Raw genomic sequence first — 23971 nt, 5'->3', positions numbered from 1 at the left:
CGTAACTGAGTGAAATATAGCAGTTCGAAGACTCGGGCTATATAAAAAGCGTGCTGAGCAAGTAGGAAGGAATATCGTAAGTTAGAATTCCTTCCCCAGTCTAGAGCGTATGTTAGCTGTGATCATCTCACATTCCTTCCAGAAACATGGCTCAGGGAAGATAATGGAATCAGCACCGTAGCAATGAATCTTTTATTATTATGTTGGTCCAGAGCCAGTAAGTAATACGTATCGAGTTCTGCGGGGATTATTATCAAGTTGTGAACAGTTTTTAGCTGCTGTTACTCATGTAGCTCTAGATTCGTTGGCGAAGTTTCATGAGTGCACAGTGTATTATGAAAGGGGCAACTACTACAGAACATAATATTATTTTATTAGAGCCATAGTGAAGCCACTGCCCTAAAACTTTTAACATTTAATTTTATAAATTTTGATTAAAGTCGGGGGGTTTAGTTGTAAATAAATAGTAGGCCTACCAGAGCACATCGCGAAAAGCTTATTATTATTATTATTATTATTATTATTATTTTTATTATATAAATTACCACTCTTTAGGAACAAGATCTTTGGACCGTCCGCTGAAACGATGGAGTGAGACCGTAACAGGCCAACAGGCTTAATACATGGTAGGAAGAAGGAGGAGATTATTGTGACCATTACACTTTTACTACTTCATACTACTTTTGACCAATAAAACGGTACGAAAGGACGTATTTCAACCAATCATGGCTGCTTATCGCACAATTTTATCGCGTCCCTAGCATTTGTTTAATTTTATCGCGTCCCTAGAATTTGTTTCTTTGTTTGCCAACATTTCACACTCCGCTGGTCTGGACGTAAAAAAAATAGAAAATTACAAACCACTCCAATCGATGCACAGCAGTTTCAAATATGACTCGCATTGGCATTCAAGAACAAGAATTAATAAAAATCACTGATCATACCTATGAATCTTCTGAAATCCTATTAACAAATGAATAAAGATCACCATTCGGAAATCCTGAATAAGTTGAATATACCATGTAGGCCTACATCAACGAGTTCCACTTCTATTACGCACACGTCCAATATAACATCAATTGAACCACCAACCACATTCAAATTTGAAAATTGTACATTCAATAATTATTCCTTTTAAAATTATTCATGTTTATTTTTTATGTCATCGTCGTTAATTAAAACTTTTCTAACACTTGTGTATATTAGTTAGGTTATGTTATAGCTTCTGCTATATGATATTATGGATAGTCACGTATCAGAGATTGTTTAATATTAAGATTTATTGAAAATCATTCTGTCAAGTGACGTTGATTACTGGGATTCGGATAATTGAAGTGGAATGCAACTGTTTTAATAAAAATGAAACTGAATCAACAAAGCCTTCTTGACTAGTAACACTGCCATCGTGATATAGATCGAGAACTTCTCGACGAGAAGGCATTGCTAGTAATCATAACCCACTACTGCCACCTGGCATGCACCTAGCGTAATATTTGTAATGTTGAGATGGTACAATAATACATTTGAAGACAGTTATATTTCGTAAGTCAATTAATGTTTTATTGTATTGGAGTACTTCGTTACTTCTAATCTTTATATACTTTCTTCTAATGGTGTAATAGTCAATTAAATCCGAGTCGAGTTTTGATTTTCTCTAGATAAATCAAAACATCTAGTGAGATTACTGTTGACTATTACACTTTTACTACGTCATACTACTTTTGACCAATAAAACGATACAAAGGACGTCTTTCAACCAATCATGGCTGCTTATAGCACAATTTTATCACTTTCCTAGCATTTGTTTCTTTGTTTTCCAACATTTCAAACTGCAAATTCTTTACGGTATTTCTACTACAAAACATGCTCCGCGATCGTCACTTTTTTCCCGCATAGATAGTCGACTGAAAATGTGGCTCCGTTCAAACATTCTGGCGAAGCTAACATTAGTGAAATAGAATTTTAGTGAGTCAATTGATGTCTATTTTATTGCATTAGAGTACTTTATTTCTTCTTATCTTTATATACTTTCTCCTGTTTTATCACCTTTCTACCAATTGTTTCTTTGTTTGCCAACATTTCAAACTGCAAATTCTTTACGGCAGCGGTCATCAGAACACTGCACTCTCGGGCTAGCGTCTCTTACCCGCGGACAAGACACTGCCCTAGCGTGCATTCGTGGCTGCTGGCTGGTATGCTATCTCTCTATCCCTTGTGCACGACGGAGTGGAGTTCCTTAGCCTCCACAGTGGCGGCTCATACATATTTAATGCATAGTGCCAAAATCAGTGGTATATCCAGGATACCCTAAGAGGGAGGGTAACTCTTTTTCCTACTATAAGCAATAATAATAATAATAATAATAATAATAATAATAATAATAATAATAATAATAATAATTAGAGACGAGAATTCCATGCAAATGCATGTTTTTATAGGAACATAGGACATACGTAGCTCATAATTAGTACTTATCCATTTCATTACTTTCCGGTTCCAAATATGTGTACTTTTCCCGTGCATATTTGCATGTTTTCCAATTTTTAGGGATAAAAACATGCATAATGCATATTTAGGTAATTTTTAGCTTAATAATGCATATAATATACAATAAATTCAGTTTAAATGCATGTTTTAATGGTTTTGTGTGGACACTTTAGTTTCTCGATTTTATGTCCCATATTTTAGCTTCAGAAATCAGGATTGAAAAAAAAAAAAGAAAAAAAAAACTAAATAACAGAAAAATTAAATAAAATGTCAAGATTTTCTCAATAAGGTGTTAGAGGACCTTTCCCTGGACGGAAGTCCACTTTTACAACACTTTACCGACGACCCTCTATACACTGCGTGTCATAAATTCATTACGTTGGATATTTTGAGAATAGTAAGTAGAGAGGAAATATAGAGGGTTCAAGGAAATTGCCGACAAATAATTTAGGTCAAAAGCATCCTCTTTCAGGGAGGTTGTAAATTCTCTTCCTTTTCTAGTACTAGTAGCAATTTAGATTCTTCTAAAATTGGAATCACTGTAAAACTGTGTTTGCAGTGTGTGAATGTCGTAAGTTGTTAATGTGCTTGTTTATTCTGTTTGCGCGGGTTAATGTGGTTCTAATATGTTTCCAATTTAAGGATTCCAAAAGTGTACTCTTTGCACAGTGGATTACTGTAAAGGAAAAGATTTTGTTAGATCAGATGAGGATGCTGTTCTGTTTCCGAACATTTTATATGACAATTGTTCTTTGTAAAAAAATCACAAAACTTGTTCAAAATAATTATTAAATTACGATGTCCGTTTTTAAATCGTATCTAGGTAACCGTAAGGTCTATTATAATTTCAGATGAAATGTACTAAAAAATTTCAAGTCGACCAGCATGTCGCATCTGTTTCACATATTGCAAGAATGCAACAAAAGAAATAATCTTCAAAGAATTTCATAGATCCCTCAGTTATGCCCGTGGGAAAGTGAATGTAGCGGCGAAAAACAAATTGGACAGGGTCCTAAATGCTAACCCGGACTGCGGATTCTTTTGTTCAGTGAAGAAGGTTATTTGTGGCGAAAACTTGAATGAAGAATTTGACCTGACACTGTCACAAATATGTTCATTCAAGTTTAAACCCGTAACTTCTTGCAATATAGAGACAAGTGCAGGAACCTCACAGAAACCAATTTAAAAATGTTATTAGGTTTTTAACTGTGCAAAAAAGTGAAGTGAAATAAGACATTTTGAAACAAAAATAAAAGTGCATATTTTAATGTATTTTTCGCTTGAGCATGCATATTTCATAGTTTGATAGTACATGAATGCATGCATATTTTGGGATTTTATAGTGCATGAAATTCTCGTCTCTAATAATAATAATAATAATAATAATAATAATAATAATAATAATAATAATAATAATAATAATAATAATAATAATAATAATCACTCACCAAAATTTATACAACTGGAGGACTTGAGCACTTTTGTTGACCAGGTTAATATGCGCGATAGATAAAACCCATTCGCCTATTCTTCTGACTTGAAAATAAATCCATCATTTTTTTCTTGAAGTTGTCTATTTTGCAAACAAAACTCCTCAGATTCATCGTGCCTTCTTAGTGCTAAATCTAGTGCCCCACAAAATCGTATACAATTTATTATTAAATTTAACACATATCTGTTTTTATCAACTTGCTCATTGTGTTTTGCAATCGCGAATTTAACTGATTTTCAGTGTTCGCTTTACCCAGCATAGACAAACTGAAGACGTTATTCATATTAACCTTTGACTTATGATGTGTTTTTATTTTACCCCATAAGTGTACTAAATCTGTCACACCCACTTTTGACCAGCTAAGTTCACCTCCGAACAGAACACACGGGAAAAAGAAGAACGCATTTTTCACATCACATCCACACAACCAGTTGTTTTTTAAATAAATATCTGGGTTGAATTTGCGAGATCTGTTAACTTTAGCACTTTGCTGCTTTCGATGAATATTTAAGTGCGGTGTTGGTCTGCCTAATTCTTTAACACGAAGTTTGTTTTCATATGTTAATGTTGAAAACTGAGATTTCAATAAAGCGCCAACCGAATTAATTTTTTAACAGTACACAACACGATAACACGACCACTATTACGATGACAACCTCACGACTTAACACGTTCACACTACACTTGGTACTGTTAACTGTTGGTAGAAATAATAAAGTGAAAACTTTCTCAAGCCAAGTTTTCAATAAACCGGGAGAGATTTTATTATCTTATTGTTGCAGTCTTCGCTAAGAAACTTGTTCCGACAAAGCGGAAGGACAGACGGAGCGCGAGGTAGTAAGGGATCGGCGTAGTAAATGGGGATGTATACAGTTTTACAAGCATTGCAAAAGCCAGCGGCAATTTGTGCCTGGCACATTTCAGATCATGCTTTTAGATGCTGAAAAGGACGAGCGAACATGAAGATTGCGCGCGCATCTCATTATATTTCTTATGGGATGTAGTGCCTGGCACAGATCCATCCTCCAAACACTGGTTACAACGTGTTTCGCTGCAAAGATCATATTGACGGTAGAGTTTGTGTAAGCGTAACTTGTTTCTCTCAGGTTTTGAGCGGAAAATATGAATTCTCCTTTTCCTTCTGTATTCTGGTAGTGCCATGGCACAACGGCACTACCTCTAAAGCCGCCCCTGAGCCTCCATGCACTCTACCCATTTCAGCGAGTGCTGACGACCACTGCTTTATGGTACTGTAAAACATGCTTTGCGATCGTCATTTGTTTACAGCATAGACAGACAACTGAAAATGGAGGCTCCGTTCAAACGTTTTGGTGAAGCTAACATTATTGAAATAGAATTTCCCGCTCGAGTTTTGATTTTCTCTAGATAAATAAAAAATTATCGTATATAGACTCTTGTTTTATTAATGTGTGCTATTTTATTGCTTAAATTGTTTATTTTGTTTTCTTCTTTCTGCTTATCTACATTGCGGTTTTGAACTCCCGACCACGAGCGTTTGCTCTTACGGGAGTAAATTCTTTAATTTATATTTCCGTTTGTTTAAATATGTGACATGTTCATTTTTGTTTGATGTGTATAACAGTGGCGGCTCGTAGTCAAATGTCCAGGGTAGGCAAAATTTACAGAACATTTTTATGTAATTCCCGCGATTCAATGACAGCTCGCTTTCATCATGCCCCCCGAAAATTTAACTCTTGCTTACATAACAATACTGTTACATCAATGAGCCGTCTCATAATTTGTCGGTTTTTTCTAGTTTATTGTAATACTGTTGTCTTGCAACCCTTGTTGTTCAGACAACATTTCCGAAATTGGATTCAAATTCTTTTCAAGTCTCTTTAGACTTACCGAGTTACAAATATGATCTGATTCCAAGTACCTTCTTTAGATTACAATAACAAACGTGACCACCTACAGCTTAGCTTTAACTTCACTTCCTGTTAGCCATTTATGTGTTTCATACCATACTTACTTACTTACAAATGGCTTTTAAAGAATCCGCAGGTTCATTGCCGCCCTCACGTAAGCCCGCCATCGGTCCCTACATTGTGCAAGATTAATCCAGTCTCTATCATCATATCCCACCTCCCTAAAATCCATTTTAATATATCCTCCCATCTACGTCTCGACCTCCCCAAATGTCTTTTTTCCTCCGGCCTCCCAACTAACACACTATATGCATTTCTGGATTCGCCCATACGTGCTACATGCCCTGCCCATTTCAAACGTCTGGATTTAATGTTCCTAATTATGTCAGGTGAAGAATACAATGCGTGCAGTTCTGCGTTATGTAACTTTCTCCATTCTCCTGTAACTTCATCCCTCTTAGCCCCAAATATTTTCCTAAGAACCTTATTCTCAAACACCCTTAACCTATGTTCTTCTCTCAAAGTGAGAGTCCAAGTTTCACTATCATACAGAACAACCGGTAATATAACTGTTTTATAAATTCTAAATTTCAGATTTTTTGACAGCCGACTGGATGACAAAAGCTTCTCAATCGAATAATAACAGGCATTTCCCATATTTATTCTGTGTTTAATTTCCTCCCGAGTATCATTTATATATGTTACTGTTGCTCCAAGATATTTGAATTTTTCCACCTTATCGAAAGATAAACCTCCAATTTTTATATTTCCATTTCATAGTGTTTCATACCATGAAGGATTAAATTTTCTTGCACCTTTAGCACTGACTTTATGAACAATAGAGCTTAATGCAAGAGTGGGTCGTCCATTGTCCAAAATACTTCTCTTTTCAATGTCATTACGACGCGAAAACGGACAACGTAACAGTTTACTTATTATATCAGTCATAATATAATATTATTGTTATCACTTACATTAACTATAAATCACCAAATATACGTAACATTAATATACAGTACGTACTTGCAAAAATCACATTTTCTAAAATACACTGTTAAAAAAAAACATCTTTTAAAACACACTGTTTAAAAACTGTTATACTACTCGTAACAATCTACGTTCCAACTCGTGAAACTTTCAAACAGAAATTTCGCAAATCGTAGGTGTTCGATAATGCTCGTGGGTTCTCGTTAGGGCAGGCAGATTTCTAGCGCGCTGGCTTCAGCATAGAACGCATGCGCTAAGAAAGTATTTAGAATAGCGATCTCTTTTAATGCTTACTCCAGGGCCAGCTTTGAAGTTACGTGGAAGGTCGGCTAACTTCGCTTCTGCCTACCTTCTGACAGTTCTGACGCATCGTGATCTGTCCAGTGTATTCTTGTCGCATAAATCGAACTGCCAGTAGTAAGCAACGTCCAACTAACCCTAAAAAAATCCCATTCATAGTTAATTGAAGAATTTCTAAGCAACTAGACAAGAGTATATAATTATATAAGGTTTTCCAAATGTGTTGGGGTAGTTAATAAATATCCACTTTTAGGTTTTTCTAAATGTGTTGAGGTAGGCTTAGCCTACCCTGCCTGCCCTGTGGAGCCGCCTCTGGTGTATAATAGTTTTGTATTGCATTAATGTTTCTATTGTATTTAATATATATTTTTGTAGTTTTCTGATTGTAATACATAATAATAAATAATTTAAGAAAATTAACAGGTAATTGTAATATTTTGTTTGCTTTAAGTGCAGATATTGTGGAACTTGAAAACATGTCATGCCGTAATATTCAAGTAAACACCAACTGACTAAAATGTATTTTTAAAAAAGTAATTCTTTAACAGTGGTGGCAAAGTCTTCATTTCCTCAGAACTTATGTTTTTCTTAAACCTGAAACCTTATCTTTTCATAAGGAAATAGGTCTACATTTTTCTTTCCTTCCATTGACGGCTGTTTTTTTTTAGAATAACTCAATTGTGCGACATGTTTGTGAAATTTTATGGCTTGATTTTCTTTCTGAAAGAACCTGATAACAAAGTTTTCCTTGAATTCGTTTAATTTTCTCTCCAGTTTCCCTTTGTGAATATATTTCTAGCCCGAGACTACTAAGAGCATAAGTTAGAACGCGTCCATATTTATTTAATTCGACGCTCTCCTTCCGCCATACTTGTAGAAGCGCTCTACGCGAGATAGCGGCGTCTGGAATGAAATACAGGAAGATAACGCGTGGATATGCAGTCTGGGGCAGGCAATTTAACTGGAGTACTCAACTCAATTGTACTCTGACCTTGCATGTAATAGCAACTAGCTGAGTTTGCTTGAATTTCTTATAACGCAATTCAAAATTAAATGCATTGAATGAAATTATGTAAAATGTCAATGATCTGTTTCTAAACGCCAGGAGTGCAATTTAATAGGGCTCGGCCTTTAATGCGAATGTATTAAGTCGAAGATTAGTACCTACTCTATAATTTTCTTTTCTTCTTCGTTTTTGATATATTAATAATAATAATAATAATAATAATAATAATAATAATAATAATAATAATAATAAGTTATGTTTTATTTAACGACACTCGCAACTGCAGAGGTTATATCAGCGTCGCCGGATGTGCCGGAATTTTGTCCCGCAGGAGTTCTTTTACATGCCAGTAAATCTACTGACATGAGCCTGTGGCATTTAAGCACACTAAGCACCTCCTCATACTCATCCTCTTTCACAATAGCCCTGCCAAGACTCTGGAATTCGTTACCTACTAGCATCAGGGACTGTCGAAATAAAATTGAATTCAAATGCAAACTTACTAGGCACTTGGTCAGTAATTGAGACTCGTTCAGACATGATTTCTTGTAAATAGTTCTCTTAATCTATCACAAAATATTTCAATATCCGGTAATTTCATCACTATAGAATTTTGTTATTGTAGGTTTAATTTGTAATTCAGTAAATAGAAAAATATTCTTTGTTCTTAACTTTTATGATAAACTGTCTAGCTTTCATTAATCAGGTAATCTTGTCGTACTTTAATTTGTATTGTAATTGTAATTGTAAATTTAATATTAATTGTAATTTTATTGTTCATATTATAGTTGTAATCCCCTGGTAGAGGGGCAGAGAAGGCCTGACGGCCTTATCTCTACCAGGTTAAATAAATAAATACTAAATACTAAAATGCCATCGACCTAGCCCGGGATCGAACCCGCAACCTTGGGCATACAAGGCATATAAAGTACCGGTACGATTGACTATAGAGCAGGTGTGGGTGGATTATTAATGATATTTCTTCTAATCTAACATCCTGCCGACACCATATTTATGCTGACGACATACAAATCTATCTGCATACTCGACCTAACTACATAAATGACGCCATAACTAAAGTTAATGATGACTTGAATTCTATATCCATATGGTCGAAAACGCACGGACTTAATTTAAATGCAAGTAAATCGCAGGCAATCTTAATAGAACATCAAAGATCGAAGTGTGACAAACAAAATTTGCCACCGATAATTGTAAATAATACTACTATTCCATACAGTACGACTGTGAAGAACCTTGGTATTTATATGGATTGTCACCTGGAATGGAATGAACAAGTGAATCACACTTCCAAAAAAATATTTTCCATTATTCACTCATTAAAGCGACTGAAGAACTTTCTTCCTGATAAATTAAAATTAATCCTTGTACAAACACTCGTGATGCCACACTTTAACTACTGCGATATTATATTAAGTAACCTAAATGCAAATTTGAGCAACAGGCTACAACGTGTGCATAATGCGTGCGTCCGTTATATTTGTAATATTCGTAAGTATGATCATGTTTCCCCGTCTTTCCAAACTCTGTCTTGGCTAAGGCTAAGCGATCGACGAGCCCTGCATTCTCTTGTTCTCTTATTTCAAATTCTGCGCACCGCTACCCCAATCTATTTGGCTTCTCGTTTTCAAAATTTATCCGCATATCATCAGCTAAGTACAAGATCTCATCATAACAATTTACTCATTATACCCTACCACAAGACATCTTTATATTCTTCATCCTATACAGTTTCAGTTGCTAGAAATTGGAACTCGCTTCCGAGTGATATAAGGGGTTGTTGGACAATAGCTTCATTTAGGTCAAAATTACATAAATTCTTACTTAACAGATGAATTGCTGATTAATATTTGTTACTTATAATGAAACTAACATCTGTCCATTCTTATTATTATTATCTTTAATTTCTCTAAATAGATTTACAAAACCTCTAATGGCAATTACATTAATATTCTCATTATAGAAATAGAAATATATATATTCTCCCTGTAACATAGTCCTAGTAAGCTTATATTAAATTAATTTTCATCATTTTACTAGCTATCTGAAATATTAAATTAATTATAATTCATTGAATTAAATTAGCTCATAAATTAAGTTACTACTTTACCTTATAGATTTATCTAAATTTAAATAAATGTGTAGTGAAGATTATTGCTGGAGAACCTTTTAAGTGTAGTGAAAATATTTGTAATTTAAATTTATGTATTGTATTGATTAAGGCTGGTTGAGAGGAAGAGAAGACCTTATGGCCTTAACTCTGCACAGCGAAAATAAAACATTATTATTATTATTATTATTATTATTATTATTATTATTATTATTATTATTATTATTATTATTATTATTATCAAACCGCGGTTAATCTGTAGGGGTAGCTTGGGCTTTGTCACTCTGTTTGAAGGTTTATGACCCTTTCTTTATAGACTTTCTCCCGGGCTTTCACGGTTCTGAGTGACAAGGGAATACTGGACACCGCTCATGGACTCGGACACTCGGTCAGCTGCTGAGGGGGATGGATCGGCTTGGAGAACAATAGTAATATGCGTTACAAGAGCGGTTTGCTGAAGTTTCATGTTCGAGGAAAAGTTTGAAAAAGCGAAACGTAGTTGAGCTTTTTTAATTTCCGAGAATTGAAAGAAAACATACCGCTCGTGTATCGTACATTATTTTGTGCGCAGATCGTTTATTACATACCTGAAAGAGGAATTTCTAATTAGTTGCAATGAAATCTCCATCTTGGTTTCTGTTCAATGACGGAAAATTTTGGAAAGCAAAAATATCTATCTTCAACATTGTTGCTTTAAAAAGTTTTCTGTGTTTACTATACTCCAGCAGGCCGTGATATACGTCTGTCTTTCCCCCCCTCCCCAGTCTATAAACTTACTTATTTACTGGCTTTTAAGGAACCCGGAGGTTCATTGCCGCCCTCTCATAAGCCCGCCATTGATCCCCATCCTGAGCAAGATTAATCCAGTCTCTACCATCATACCCACCTCCCTCAAATCCATTTTAATATTATCTCCCATCTACGTCTCCCTCCCCAAAGGTCTTTTTCCCTCCGGCCTCCCAACTAACACTCTATATGCATTTCTGGATTCGCCCATACGTGCTACATGCCCTACCCATCTCAAACGTCTGGATTTAATGTTCCTAATTATGTCAGGTGAAGAATACAATGCGTGCAGCTGTGCGTTGTGTAACTTTCTCCATTCTCCTGTAACTTCATCCCTCTTAGCTCCAAATATTTTCCTAAGAACCTTATTCTCAAACACCCTTAATCTCTGTTCCTCTCTCAAAGTGAGAGTCCAAGTTTCACAACCATGCAGAACAACCGGTAATATAACTGTTTTATAAATTTTAACTTTCAGATTTTTTGACAGCAGACTAGATGACAAAAGCTTCTCAATCGAATAATAACAGGCATTTCCCATATTTATTCTGCGTTTAATTTCCTCCCGAGTATCATTTATATTTGTTACTGTTGCTCCAAGATATTTGAATTTTTCCACCTCTTCGAAGAATAAATCTCAAATTTTTAGTTCCATTTCGTAGAATATTCCCGTCACGAGACATAATCATATACTTAGTCTTTTCGGGATTTACTTCCAACCCTATCGCTTTACTTGCTTCAAGTAGAATTTCCGTGTTTTTCCTAATCGTTTGTGGATTTTCTCTTAACATATTCACGTCATCCGCATAGATAAGAAGCTGATGTAACCAATAATAATAATAATAATAATAATAATAATAATAATAATAATAATAATAATAATAATAATAATAATAATTTCAATAATAACAATAACAATAATAATAAAAATAACAATAAAATTAATAACAATAATAATAATAATAATAATAATAATCATCATCATCATCATCATAATCATCATTCAATTCAAGCACTAGACCTAGTGGTCTGTTGCGGTCTTAATGGTCTCATGCCATCTTTTTAATGGTCTTCCAACAGATCGTTGTCCAGAAGGGCGGTAATGTAGCACTGCCTTTGGCCATCTTTCTGTTGGCATTCTCACGACATGTTGTTTGCAATTAACTCTACAGATTTGAAGAAAATTTAATATAGGTTGGACGTTCAATAATAATAATAATAATAATAATAATAATAATAATAATAATAATAATAATAATAATAATTTTAATAATAATAAAATTAATAATAATCATCATCATTCAATTCAAGCACTAGACCTAGCGGTCTTAATGGCCTCATGCCATCTTTTTAATGGTCTTCCAACAGATCGTTGTCCAGAAGGGCGGTAATTTAGCACTGCCTTTGGCCATCTTTCTGTTGGCATTCTCACGACATGTTGTTTGCAATTAACTCTACAGATTTGAAGAAAATTTAATATAGGTTGGACGTTCAATAATAATAATAATAATAATAATAATAATAATAATAATAATAATAATAATAATAATAATAATAACAATAATAATAATTTAATTATTACTTTAATATGATATAGCTATTTATGAAATAAGTGTTGGAAATGAGACTTTATCTCGTGAGTGCTTGTGAAACGATATCAGAGACAAAGTGAAACAAGACCTACGAACAAAATAAAACTACATATCGCGTGTCGTAGACTAGTTTCTAGTATAGAGAAAATTATCACTAATTCTGTACTGCTGTAGTCCCTCTCACTGCAACAGCGAAACTTTAACACATTGCCAACCAAGCGGTTCTATAGTTTGGAATGGAATGGAAATTCGGGGGTCACTAGAACCCAGCACTGCGACATTTCACGATCTATTACGCTAATCCTCAAGCTTGGCACATTCTCAAACCCAGATCGGTTGACTATACTAAGTTTCGCTGCGTACCCAGGTTTCGAGCAGGCAACCCTACTCGTCCCTAGGCCAGCCCCTTTCGTGCGTCGCCAGCCGGCGTTCGGGGAATGCTATGGCATGGATGAATATATAATAGGATGCGAAACTTACTGAGTTTCCTGTAACACATACTAGAGGCGCTGTTATAGAAATTGATCTTGCTGCCACCTGTTGGGCGGAGGGGCGTTATTACATCTAGCAGCGTACAAAGTAGCGAAAAGAGTAACTAATTACTTAATGCATTTAGCAGCGCACCTGGTGACGAAAATGTTAAACTGTGCAGAAAGTATTCCCTCCCACCCTCATCGATATTCTAAACTAACCCAATTTAAAATAAAATATTTACATTTTTATTCCTCACAGCATCTTCTGCTGAAAATTCTTACCGGAGCCAACAGGAAGATAAAAGAGACGATCTATTTTACACTACCCAATTAAAATATAACCAGAGACAAAAAATAAAGCAAAAGGTTAGATAATTGGGATTGCATTCTTTGGGTATTTATTGTACAGCGCAATGGAAAAGTCTGCAAGAACTACTTAGATAGACCAATTTATTATATTACTATTACTTTACAATACATTCAACAACACTATTTTTACAACGTCCATAAACATCACTGTTTAAAATACACTGCTTATACATACACGTAGTATCACTTTATGTTCACTTATTAGCAAGTTTCTGTCTACCATCTTGTCTCCTCGAGCAATATCTCGAACGAATAAATAGAGAACTCTGGGAAATGTACCCAACACGTAGTTCTAATGTTCACCGCCTACGACGTTGGGCGCTGATCATCTCTTATTTGAGCCCCCTGCCGCCAGATGGTGCTGACCGCAGTTTGGCATGCTATTATATATTTATCCATGGCTATGGAATAATGACGGAATAGATAAATGTTGACGGAATGATGTAATGTCTAAAGTGGTGATACGGCAGAACACGAGAAAAACCCCAACTGTGACCTTGTCCGCCACAAGCGTCACTACGAATTTGTCAATGAAAAATTCCAAACCTAACCGAGACCCGAATCTGGACCATCTGTGTGACAAGCTGAAGGTCTCACCACTCAGCCACCGCAGGGGACGTTCTATAGCTTACAAGGTAGTAGAGCACTAGATTGCAGATCCGGAAGTCCCCAATTCAAACAGCGGTTTAGCCTATCCTACATGTTTTTGAGGGCAAATCGCAATATAGCGAACGTAGAAGCTCCGCCCACGACCCCTTCCACTTTTCCTGTACTAGCTCACCAGACACTCTACGTCAGGTATGCTCAAAATTGTAAAAGCTCCGATTACACGGATGATGCTGCACTGCATAACACACACAGTGTACGGACTGGGCTCCGCAACTACATTGCATCACCGCCTGTGGCATCGCTCTCATACTCTTATAAATATGGATAATAAACTGAATTTGAAAAAGGAAAGAATATACAGTACACTGTAATATGAAGTTATTACATTGTGTATTATATTTAATATACTTATGATATTATTATTATTATTATTATTATTATTATTATTATTATTATTATTATTATTATTATTATTATTATATCATAGATAATGATATTTTCATATTCCATCATACATTGCGGTCTGTTCAACATGTAGATTCTTTTCTGCAAGTAATCGGAAATCTATTTCCAACGAATTTACTCAATGCGCAGCTGGCTCAAAAAAATGCTCATCTGTTAATCGGGATCTATGTTTGGATTTAGCAACTTTCATTCTCTAAAATAATTCTTCGCACACATAAATCGAAGCAAAGGTAGCTAACATAGTGGCAGCGAATAAGCTCATCGTGGGATATTTCGTTTTGTTAATTTTTTAATACTTCTAAGCTTGTCAAGTCATATTCTCTGCATTTAGTTCTCAATTCTACGTTACTTTGTAAATCAATTAACTCGTCCAGGAACTGCACTCTCACGGATTGTCCTAAATTTACTACGAAAGGATTAACAAAAAGATTAATATCACTTTCCATACGTCTAAAATCACTAAATCTGTGTTCTGTGAATTCAAATTTGAGTTTTTCCAGTACACAGATATAATTAACTATATTTTGTTCAGGCACCATACATCTCTTTACAAGTTCACCATCCGTGAAGGGTTTTATTGCCTTAGCTAATTCCCAACACACTACATAACTTGCTCCTAAACATAGACTCTAAATTCTTCGACTCTCTTCAATGTTTGGCCTTTCATTAAGTGCTTTCAATTCTTGAAACTGTAGTGTCTCTGAAAGATTATTTTATAATAACATGCATTTCTGTTGAAATAAAATCACCACAATAATAATAATAATAATAATAATAATAATAATAATAATAATAATAATAATAATAACAACAACGTTGGTATATGAATATATATTACAGAAAACAGCTTCCCTGCCACTTCGGCATGTTCTGGATGGCAGAGCGTATAATGTCATTTTATGTTGCTCAGTAGTATTCCTGACAATACCTTACAACATAGTAAACACTTTACCGAACGCAAAACAATATGGTATATGTCGTTTGCTTACAGAAGGTTTTGACTGTGTCATTGTCCCGCACTGTTCGTACGTTACTAAGTACTTGAACTGCTTTCCGCAGTCATCCGTCGAGCTTCGAACGAGGAACAGCACGCTCTACATTCGAAGGTTGTGATTACGGAACGTAATCGCGAGTCAGAGAATGAGCATACCTGCTCTACGTGATAGACGAGTGTTGTGTCGAATGCACACTTCATGTGGGTGGGGATAACTTCCTCTACTGGCGTTCGCTATATTGCGATTTATCCGTTTTTGATTAAATTTACATAGTTATCAATAAAATAGTTCTTGAAGCAATTTATTTAATTCTCCACATTTAAAATTAAAAAATTATATATATATATATATATATATATATATATATATATATATATATATATTTTAAATGTTAAGCCTTCAATTATTTTTAACCGCTTTATTAATCGGTTACAATTGCTGCGTTGTGATATTTCGTGGGAAAGAACAGACAATCGGGGAACGCAGTTAAAAATCAATGTGAAGTCCTTTCCGCACTAGTGTTAAGGGAACCAGGTATTGATTAGTGGTCAAACGTCAGACTTTTTATTTTGTGTTTCAAAGAAGTACAAAATTTTCTCTTTAAAACAATATAAATATTTGGGGGTATTTCTACAGACAAGCCCTTTAAATGGGCTTTTAAGTTTGGGGGTTCATGTAATTCACACACTCTTTCTTTAAACGCAGTTTCCATAAGTTGACATTTTTCAAACCTAAGTGCACTTTTCTCTGAAACTACTGAATCAATTTGCATGCCATTTTTACTGTGCTTTCTGCAGCCTGTGTTCTACATAGTATACCTGTGGGTTTAAGAATATCACACACATAACGCAATAAAAAAATATATATGCATTCAAAAATTTGCAAAAAATGTTAGACAAAATTTAATATTTTTTTTTCTGTTTCACTAGGAGTGAAATATTTAACTAAATTTTGCTTTAGAATTTATAATATACATTACTAGATAACTTAAAAAAATACCAGGTATATGAGTGAATATTGTAGAAAGTAATGTGCACCTGAAGAATGAGGTACACTTAGCAAATTGGGAAAGCAGGTTATCAGTTTGGGTCTTTCTTTTGCACTTGGATACGAAACTAATTAGTTGTCTTTTATACCACTGAATTCAGAATGATTGATTGTATAAGCATGGAAATATTTATTGCATTCTGAGCACTAAAAGCCTAGAAATATTGAACTAAACTTTTGAACTGAAATTTTATTAACGCACAGGGATCACTACCCACTTCCCTTAAAAGTACTTTTCACACGCTATCATATAATAGTCAATTTCTGACACTCTTGCCTAACGATAGAAAATCTACCTTTAAGAGAGAGTATGTAGAAAGATCTCTTTCCTTTTTTTTTTTTTTTTTCTATTTTAAATATGCTTTATTTACTGCTTTGAAGAAAACTGTTCACTAGAATCAGTGTTGCCAAACTGTGTGGAATTCCACAAGATGTATGGAAATTTTATTGCTGTGTGGAATGATTGGCTGAGTGGATTTTGTGTGAAATTTTCACAGCTAGTCCCACTCAATTTTTTAGTTAATTAAAAATGACTGTGCATATAAAATACCGGTACGATTGACTCTAGAGCAGGTGTGGGTGGATTATCAAACCGCGCTTAATCTGTAGGGGTAGCTTGGGCTTTGTCACTCTGTTTGAAGGTTTATGGCCCTTTCTTTATAGACTTTCTCCCGGGCTTTCACTGTTCTGAGTGACAAGGAAATAGCCTACTGGACACCGCTCATGGACTCGGACACTCGGTCAGCTGCTGAGGGGGATGGATCGGCTTGGAGAACAAATTTTTACCGCTATGGATTGTGTCATGGATGGATGAGAAAGTAACTTATCCGGTGTTCCCTGCCTCTCAAATCTGTTCCATGTACGACCCGTAGCAAATGTACTTTCTATTACCAAGATAAATTACTTAATATACACCATATTTAAACAAATAATACTGAATTTAAAAAGTAGATAAATAAGATATATGCATAATACATACTGTACGGTAGTGGCAAAAAACCGGACCGACCCTTGTACCTGATTTCAGAGCCTTGTTCACTCCACAGCACGATAGACTGATAACTAAGACTTTCGTGGTTCGAATCCTGTCTGGGAAGGAAACTTTTTTGTTTGTTTCTTTTTCAAATTTATTCCCAATACTTTTCGATTGCAGCGATATTTTACTACTTAACTAACTTATTATTCCCAGAACATGAATTTTACTAGCTATAGAAAAGTATTGGGAATAAATTTAAATAAGGAACAAAAAAAAAAGTTTCCTTCCTAGGCAGGATTCGAACCACGAAAGTCTTAGATACCAGTCTATCATGCTCTGGAGTGAACAAGGCTCTGAAATCAGCTACAAGGGTCGGTCCGGTTTTTTGCTACTACTGTACATAAATTTAAGCACTATTGGGTGTTCAGCAAAGTCTGCCATGGCTCGCTGTATGCCGTCACGTGGCTAGTCGATGAGCCTAGAAAATTCAATCTTCCTACATTTCCGCAGAGGTGTATTACTTATCTGCCAGAGAAGTTGCCTAGCAAGTACGGCGTTCATTCAGAAGAGTACTTGCCGATACGTACGGTAACGCCGGTAGTGGTAGGATTGTGAAATGTTTCGAAACATGTACTGAGGTGAGTTTTTTCTTACTGCCAGGATATGAGGAGAGGGTTAAGACGATTACTTACGTATTTGTTGACATTAACTTCGACGGTCAACATGGACACGGAGCATTTGATTTGTATTGTGGAATGTTGCCGCACGCAACCGATGATAACAAATACCCTGCGTACGACTTGGCCGCGCAAAACACAGTTCGAAAGAGGTTATGGTAGCACACAGACCGTACAGACCGCCATCTGTTGCTACGACGTTCAAGTTATACCGTACACGTTCTCAAGTTCAGATTGAACGCTTTGATTAATAGGCAACTTCTCTGACACAAAAGCTGAAACTCGCTTCAAATCGCAGACTCAACAGTGACGTCATGACACACTTTGAAATGAACACCCAGTATATACACAACATTTATACACTGAAAGACAGGTCTATTTCTAAAAGTACTGTAGTGATAGCAAACGTTTGTATACGGGAGGGACACTAAACCAGTGAGTGCAACATTGATGAAAGGGAGACCTCTGCATTACTACTGAAAGAAATAATGCACGCGTAGCAGTCTACATGCAAGTGGAAGTGACGCCGAGCACTTACCGTAAACCCTGAGCGGGGCGGAGTGTGTGGTGCGCCCCACTCTGTTCTCCGCTGCGCACTCGTATGTGCCCCCGTCCACTACCGCCACCTTGCTGATGTTCACGTGGCTGATGACGTCACCCGCCACCGTCACGTATTGGCCGATCACGAATCTGCGAGGTAAAGACAATCTCGAGTGAGTCTGATGTCAAAGCAACGCCAACAGACGGAAGGAGAGAGAAATAAACAAAGGAAGAGAAAAAGATGACAAGGGATTCTGGAATCCATGAAATTGCTTGGAACGTTAAGTGGTTGGTTCCGTGATTGTATAGGTTTTGATATTTGAGTAGTTTAATATCAAAGGCGGATATCTGACCTTCAGTTGAAATTTAGATAATGTAGATTCTTATACATTTTTTCATGCTTCTTTTCAGTTATGGTGAAACTTTATACAAACTCTAACACTACATTTATAAAAATAAATTGTGTTAAAATACTACAGGGACATCATTTTATTTTTACTTCAATTTTTATTGTACCCGAGTTTTTTAATGTACTTCACTCCCACACCTTCTACTAGTAAACTTACAATCGTTCTCCACACAGAGCGAAGGCCGCGTATGCAGTACTGAGTTAGTGAGTATAGTACGTTCCAGAAATATGTTCACGTTTTCCAGTGACGAAAGAGCTTTCAATATTGAATCATATTTTCGCACAGGTACTTTCGTCCGTTTGCATACGTCTCATCCTGGTTTCCTCCACCTGCTTCTGTTCGCCCCTCTGTAAAGTCTAGTAGCTGGGCTGTCTTAGCTCTTTTCTGAAAACATTAATTTCTGTTAGGAATTGGACGTCTACGTAATATTATACAACTGTTTAAAATAACTTAAGTAAAAGGGCCTCGTTAAGTAATTAACTGTCACGTGATTCCCCCCCCCTCCTTTCTAAGACCCTGCGACAAAACCATTTGAACGGACAATAGATAGCATTTCTTAGTAATTTTATCTTTTCGGATCGGGCAGAAGTGAAGATTAAATTTACAGTACGTAAGGTACGTACTTTTTTATAGAATAGGTGCAGAATTATTTCAACATGAGTTACTCGTACGAAGGACGAAACTGGTAATTGGAATCAGGTACAATAGTCTATAGTGCGATAACATGCAAAAAAGAACTGAAGCTTGTATCGAAATAAACGGCCACCATTTTCAAAAAAATGTGTTTAAATATCCATATTATGATTATTTTTCAATTTAACTTCATTCTCTATATTGTACACTTATGTGCTGTAACAGTACAATATACACTGCAAAATTAATATGTCCGAATGGATAGCTCAATTCTAGAGTAAAAACACTAAGTGTTAATATAGTACTATATTTTGATTAAACAAAAACCTAATGAAAATTATCAAACTCAAAATTGCGATATTTCCTAGTTTACATAAATGGATGAACTACTTTTCTTCCCTCCTATACCTAGTAAAGTGATTTATATTTTACGCCAGTATCATCGAACTCCAGTCTTGGAAGGGGGAGCAAGCGGTGTTTCCGGTTCTAGACCTTTAATCCAAAGTTATAGCCAGGTTAATATTAAAAATGTTAGTAAAAATAAAATGATGTCCCTGTACAAACAACACTGTGAAAAAAAGTGCCTCTAGATCAAAACTATGGTGACGACAGATGTCCGTTTTTGATATTAAACTACTCATTTGTAGGTTATGATTTGTATGGAATTATTAAATATCATTATGCAAGTTGTATTTTTAAAACATATTTTATTTGTATAATTTATATTATATTGTGGGTTGCATCGGCCCGTTGTCGCTAAGGCCGGGCACACATCATATGCAGCAATTTGTCTTGCAACGAAACATTTCGTTGCAACTTGTTGCACATATGTTAAATAAAAAAAGAAAAAGGAAAACATAGGTACTATTATCAAAATAATTAGAACTTCATATTTTCTCTCTAAATTGTAATGTATAATTATTTTTTAATAAGGATCATTAGCAAATTGTATATTTGGGGATTTAGCTGTTATCTAATTATAAAACCTTGGACCGAAGTTGCTACTGTAATTATACTCTACAATTGTGATATATTTAGGTTCTGTCAAATATATAATTATATGTTGTCTGATCTTTTAGTTTTATATTTATGTGGAAACAAATTAAATATATTTCGGTTTTTGTGTACGAAATTCAACATGATTTATTGTCACTCAACCGTTTGGTCTTGCTGGCCCTTAATATTCCTGTAAGAATTTCCATTCTTACACTACTTACATCAGTTTTAAACTTAGTGGACGACTCATACACTTATCTTCCTTTATTCAATGCTGTGTCCTTCCGTGTCCCATTCTTTTGCTTATCACTTCATCTATCATCTGAGTTCTTAACCTATCTAAAACTAATTTCCCTATCCCTACCATCAAGTTTACTATTTATTTCAATCTCTATTTGCAGTATACAGACTTTCCATTACCGTTTCTATCTCTTACCTGTTGTACTCATGCGACATAAAAAAAATATATATTTTTTTTTCGTATTCTCTATCCTACCTGATACATATAAGAGAGAAGTTAATCATCAACAATATATTCTCCTTCACTATTTACAACAGTCTGCCAACGCTGGAGTAGTTTTTCGATTCCACGCCTGTAGAAATCGCGTGGTTTTGAGTTGAAGAAGTCGTCAAGCAATGTTCGGAGCGCATTTTCATCCGGAAAGGAAGTTCCTTGAAGGTTGTTCAATAGAGAGCGGAAAAGGTGAAACTCTGAGGGCAAAAGATCAGGTTGATAAGGTAGGTGCGGAATGACTTCCCAATCCAACTCCTGGATAGTATTTTGTGTCAGGTTAGCAGGGTGCGGACGAGCGTTATCGTAGAGTAGCATCACTTCACACAGTCTTGTTGGTCGTTTTTCTTGGATAGCGTGTACAAGACAACTCAGTTTCTGGCAATAAATGTCGCACGATGCTGGAATGGTCACAGATCATAACATTTGCCAGTTCTCGAGTACACTGAAGTGGACCATTGTGGATTGATGTGTTTAAACGATCTTCATCAAACCCCGAAGTTCTTCCTGAAAGTGGAGTGTCACTAATGTCAAGACGACCCTCCTTAAAACGAGAAAACCATTTTCTTGCCGTGCTCTCTCCGATAGCATTGTCCCCATACACGGCGCAATTGTTTCTAGCCGTTTCCGCTGCTTTCGCCCCTTTACTGAACTCAAAAAGAAGAGCTGAGTTCTGGCGTCTTGTCAGCTCATTTGAGTTGTGTGCATATAAAGGAAGAATTGTGACGGTGTCGTGTATAGTTCCTGGGGTAGCTCAGTCGGTAGAGCGTTCGCGCGCTAAGCGAAGGGTTCTGGGATCGATACCCGGCCCCGGAACAGTTTTTCCTTGAAATTATTCAAACCTGCTTTACAGGGAGCTACTACCTGAAAGCCAGATTTGCATCAAAAAGAAGAATATGTCGGAAATGTTCCACTTTCTCCACTTGACACTCAATTTTCTAGCGTCCACGGCTCCGCTCACTGCCTGATAAAATGAAAACTTCAATATGTAAACTCAAGCACAACAATTGAACTTCAAATAAAAATGGCAATCGATAAATAAACCCACAGCAACCGGAGTACCAACACTCGAAACAAAAACGCTATGAACTTATACACCAACCCAATACTTTATATTCAGAATACAAGAGTTCTAAGGGATAATAAAATGACTTATAAAGACATATTTTTTGTTCGTTTCTATATGGCAGTGTTATTGGCATGAGAGCTGTACTAAAATCACAACCCCATTCTATAATATCATATTGTAATATTGCTTGTACTGATACGAGGTGAATCAGTCGAGAAGTATGGACAATCCAGTAATTTCTTAGGATAACGAAATAGTGAACAATTTTTCTTAATATAGCCTAAAGCAAAGAAAAATGACATGTTTACCCCAACGTAAGTGTTGGTCGATTATTATTCCGAGATACTTGAGATTCATTTAGAATAGGACAGTTACAATTATTAGAAGAACAATAATTGTATGTATGAATTTTTAAATACAAGAGCGATTCAGGAGATTTTATACCAACAGATATTAGTGAAAATGGTACAACCGTTGTTTTAGTACAAGTAGGTTGGAATCAAACCAATTTTTAATCAATTTGACGCCATTATTAGCATTAAGGTAGGGATCATCGCAAGTTATACCTGCAAAAAGACAACTATATCGTCCGCATAAGAATATATCTTCTTCTTAATTAATTGCCGGTAAATCATTAATATATATTAAAAACAAAATACAGTAGAACTTCTATTATCCGTGGTAATGAAGGGAGTGGAGTGAATGGTTAATCGAAAAAATCGGATAATCCGTATCATAAAAGATTTTCATAAATTAAGTGCATAATACAGTTTCGTAATTTTCTCCGTAGTCTTTTGTTTTAATACGCTAGGTAGTGCATCAGAAGTTCACTAATTTAAGTCTGGTTTTCAACGACCGGTTTTTATTGGCCAAGGAAATTTCTTATGATGGCTGTCTGTGGGAAGATAGGAATAGTAGGCCTACAGGTCTCATGTAGTAGAATTACATACTTTATACACTTACATTTGTTTTTCATTAAAACGGGCACAGTTGTAATTCCTATCTCATATTCTGATGCGGCGTGAACCACAGTTTCATTTTTCGCAAACCACTCAATTACTTTTTCGTAGCACAACACGTTTTCTTTTGAAACCCGTGGAAGACATTTTGCATAGAAGTTAGACAGTACGGTCACTCGAAGAGTAGATAATACTGTGTAAGGATAAAGGTTTGTTTAAAAAAACACTCTGTAGAAAAAAATAGTGCTAATATAATGTAAAATATTTCATATTTTTTTCTGCAGACAAAAAGAGCGAGAAAGACAGTCGGATAATCCACCAATCGGTTAATAGGGTGACGGAAAATCGGGGTTCTACTTTAGGACCGAGGGCAGAAGGAGAGATATGGGGGGGAAAAAAATAAGATGACGAAAGAAGTAGACAAAATACATACAAATAATGTAAAAAACGAGTAGGTACGGACTCAGTGAGGACAGTCTCAGTTTTGCGCCAACACAAGAATATGTTGACGCGTATGTTTTCATCCAGCATGACAGCGAAGAGGGGACGTGGCATTTGGGTGAGACGGTTGGATG

At 35.7% G+C, this 23971-nt stretch overlaps 1 protein-coding gene across 1 annotated transcript in view; it reads right to left on the bottom strand.

The window, feature by feature from the left end:
- LOC138707602 (cell adhesion molecule Dscam2-like) overlaps nucleotides 1-23971 on the bottom strand; it is a 1410362-nt gene that overhangs the window by 141356 nt on the left and 1245035 nt on the right. Inside the window, exon 9 of the mRNA XM_069837241.1 lies at nucleotides 18817-18968. Coding sequence (XP_069693342.1) covers nucleotides 18817-18968 — 152 coding nt within the window. The remainder of the gene's footprint in view (nucleotides 1-18816; nucleotides 18969-23971) is intronic.

This window comes from Periplaneta americana, chromosome 10 (assembly GCF_040183065.1).
Source record: "Periplaneta americana isolate PAMFEO1 chromosome 10, P.americana_PAMFEO1_priV1, whole genome shotgun sequence".
Classification (NCBI taxonomy): Eukaryota; Metazoa; Arthropoda; class Insecta; order Blattodea; family Blattidae; genus Periplaneta; species Periplaneta americana.
This window is presented reverse-complemented; position numbering and strand designations above follow the sequence as displayed.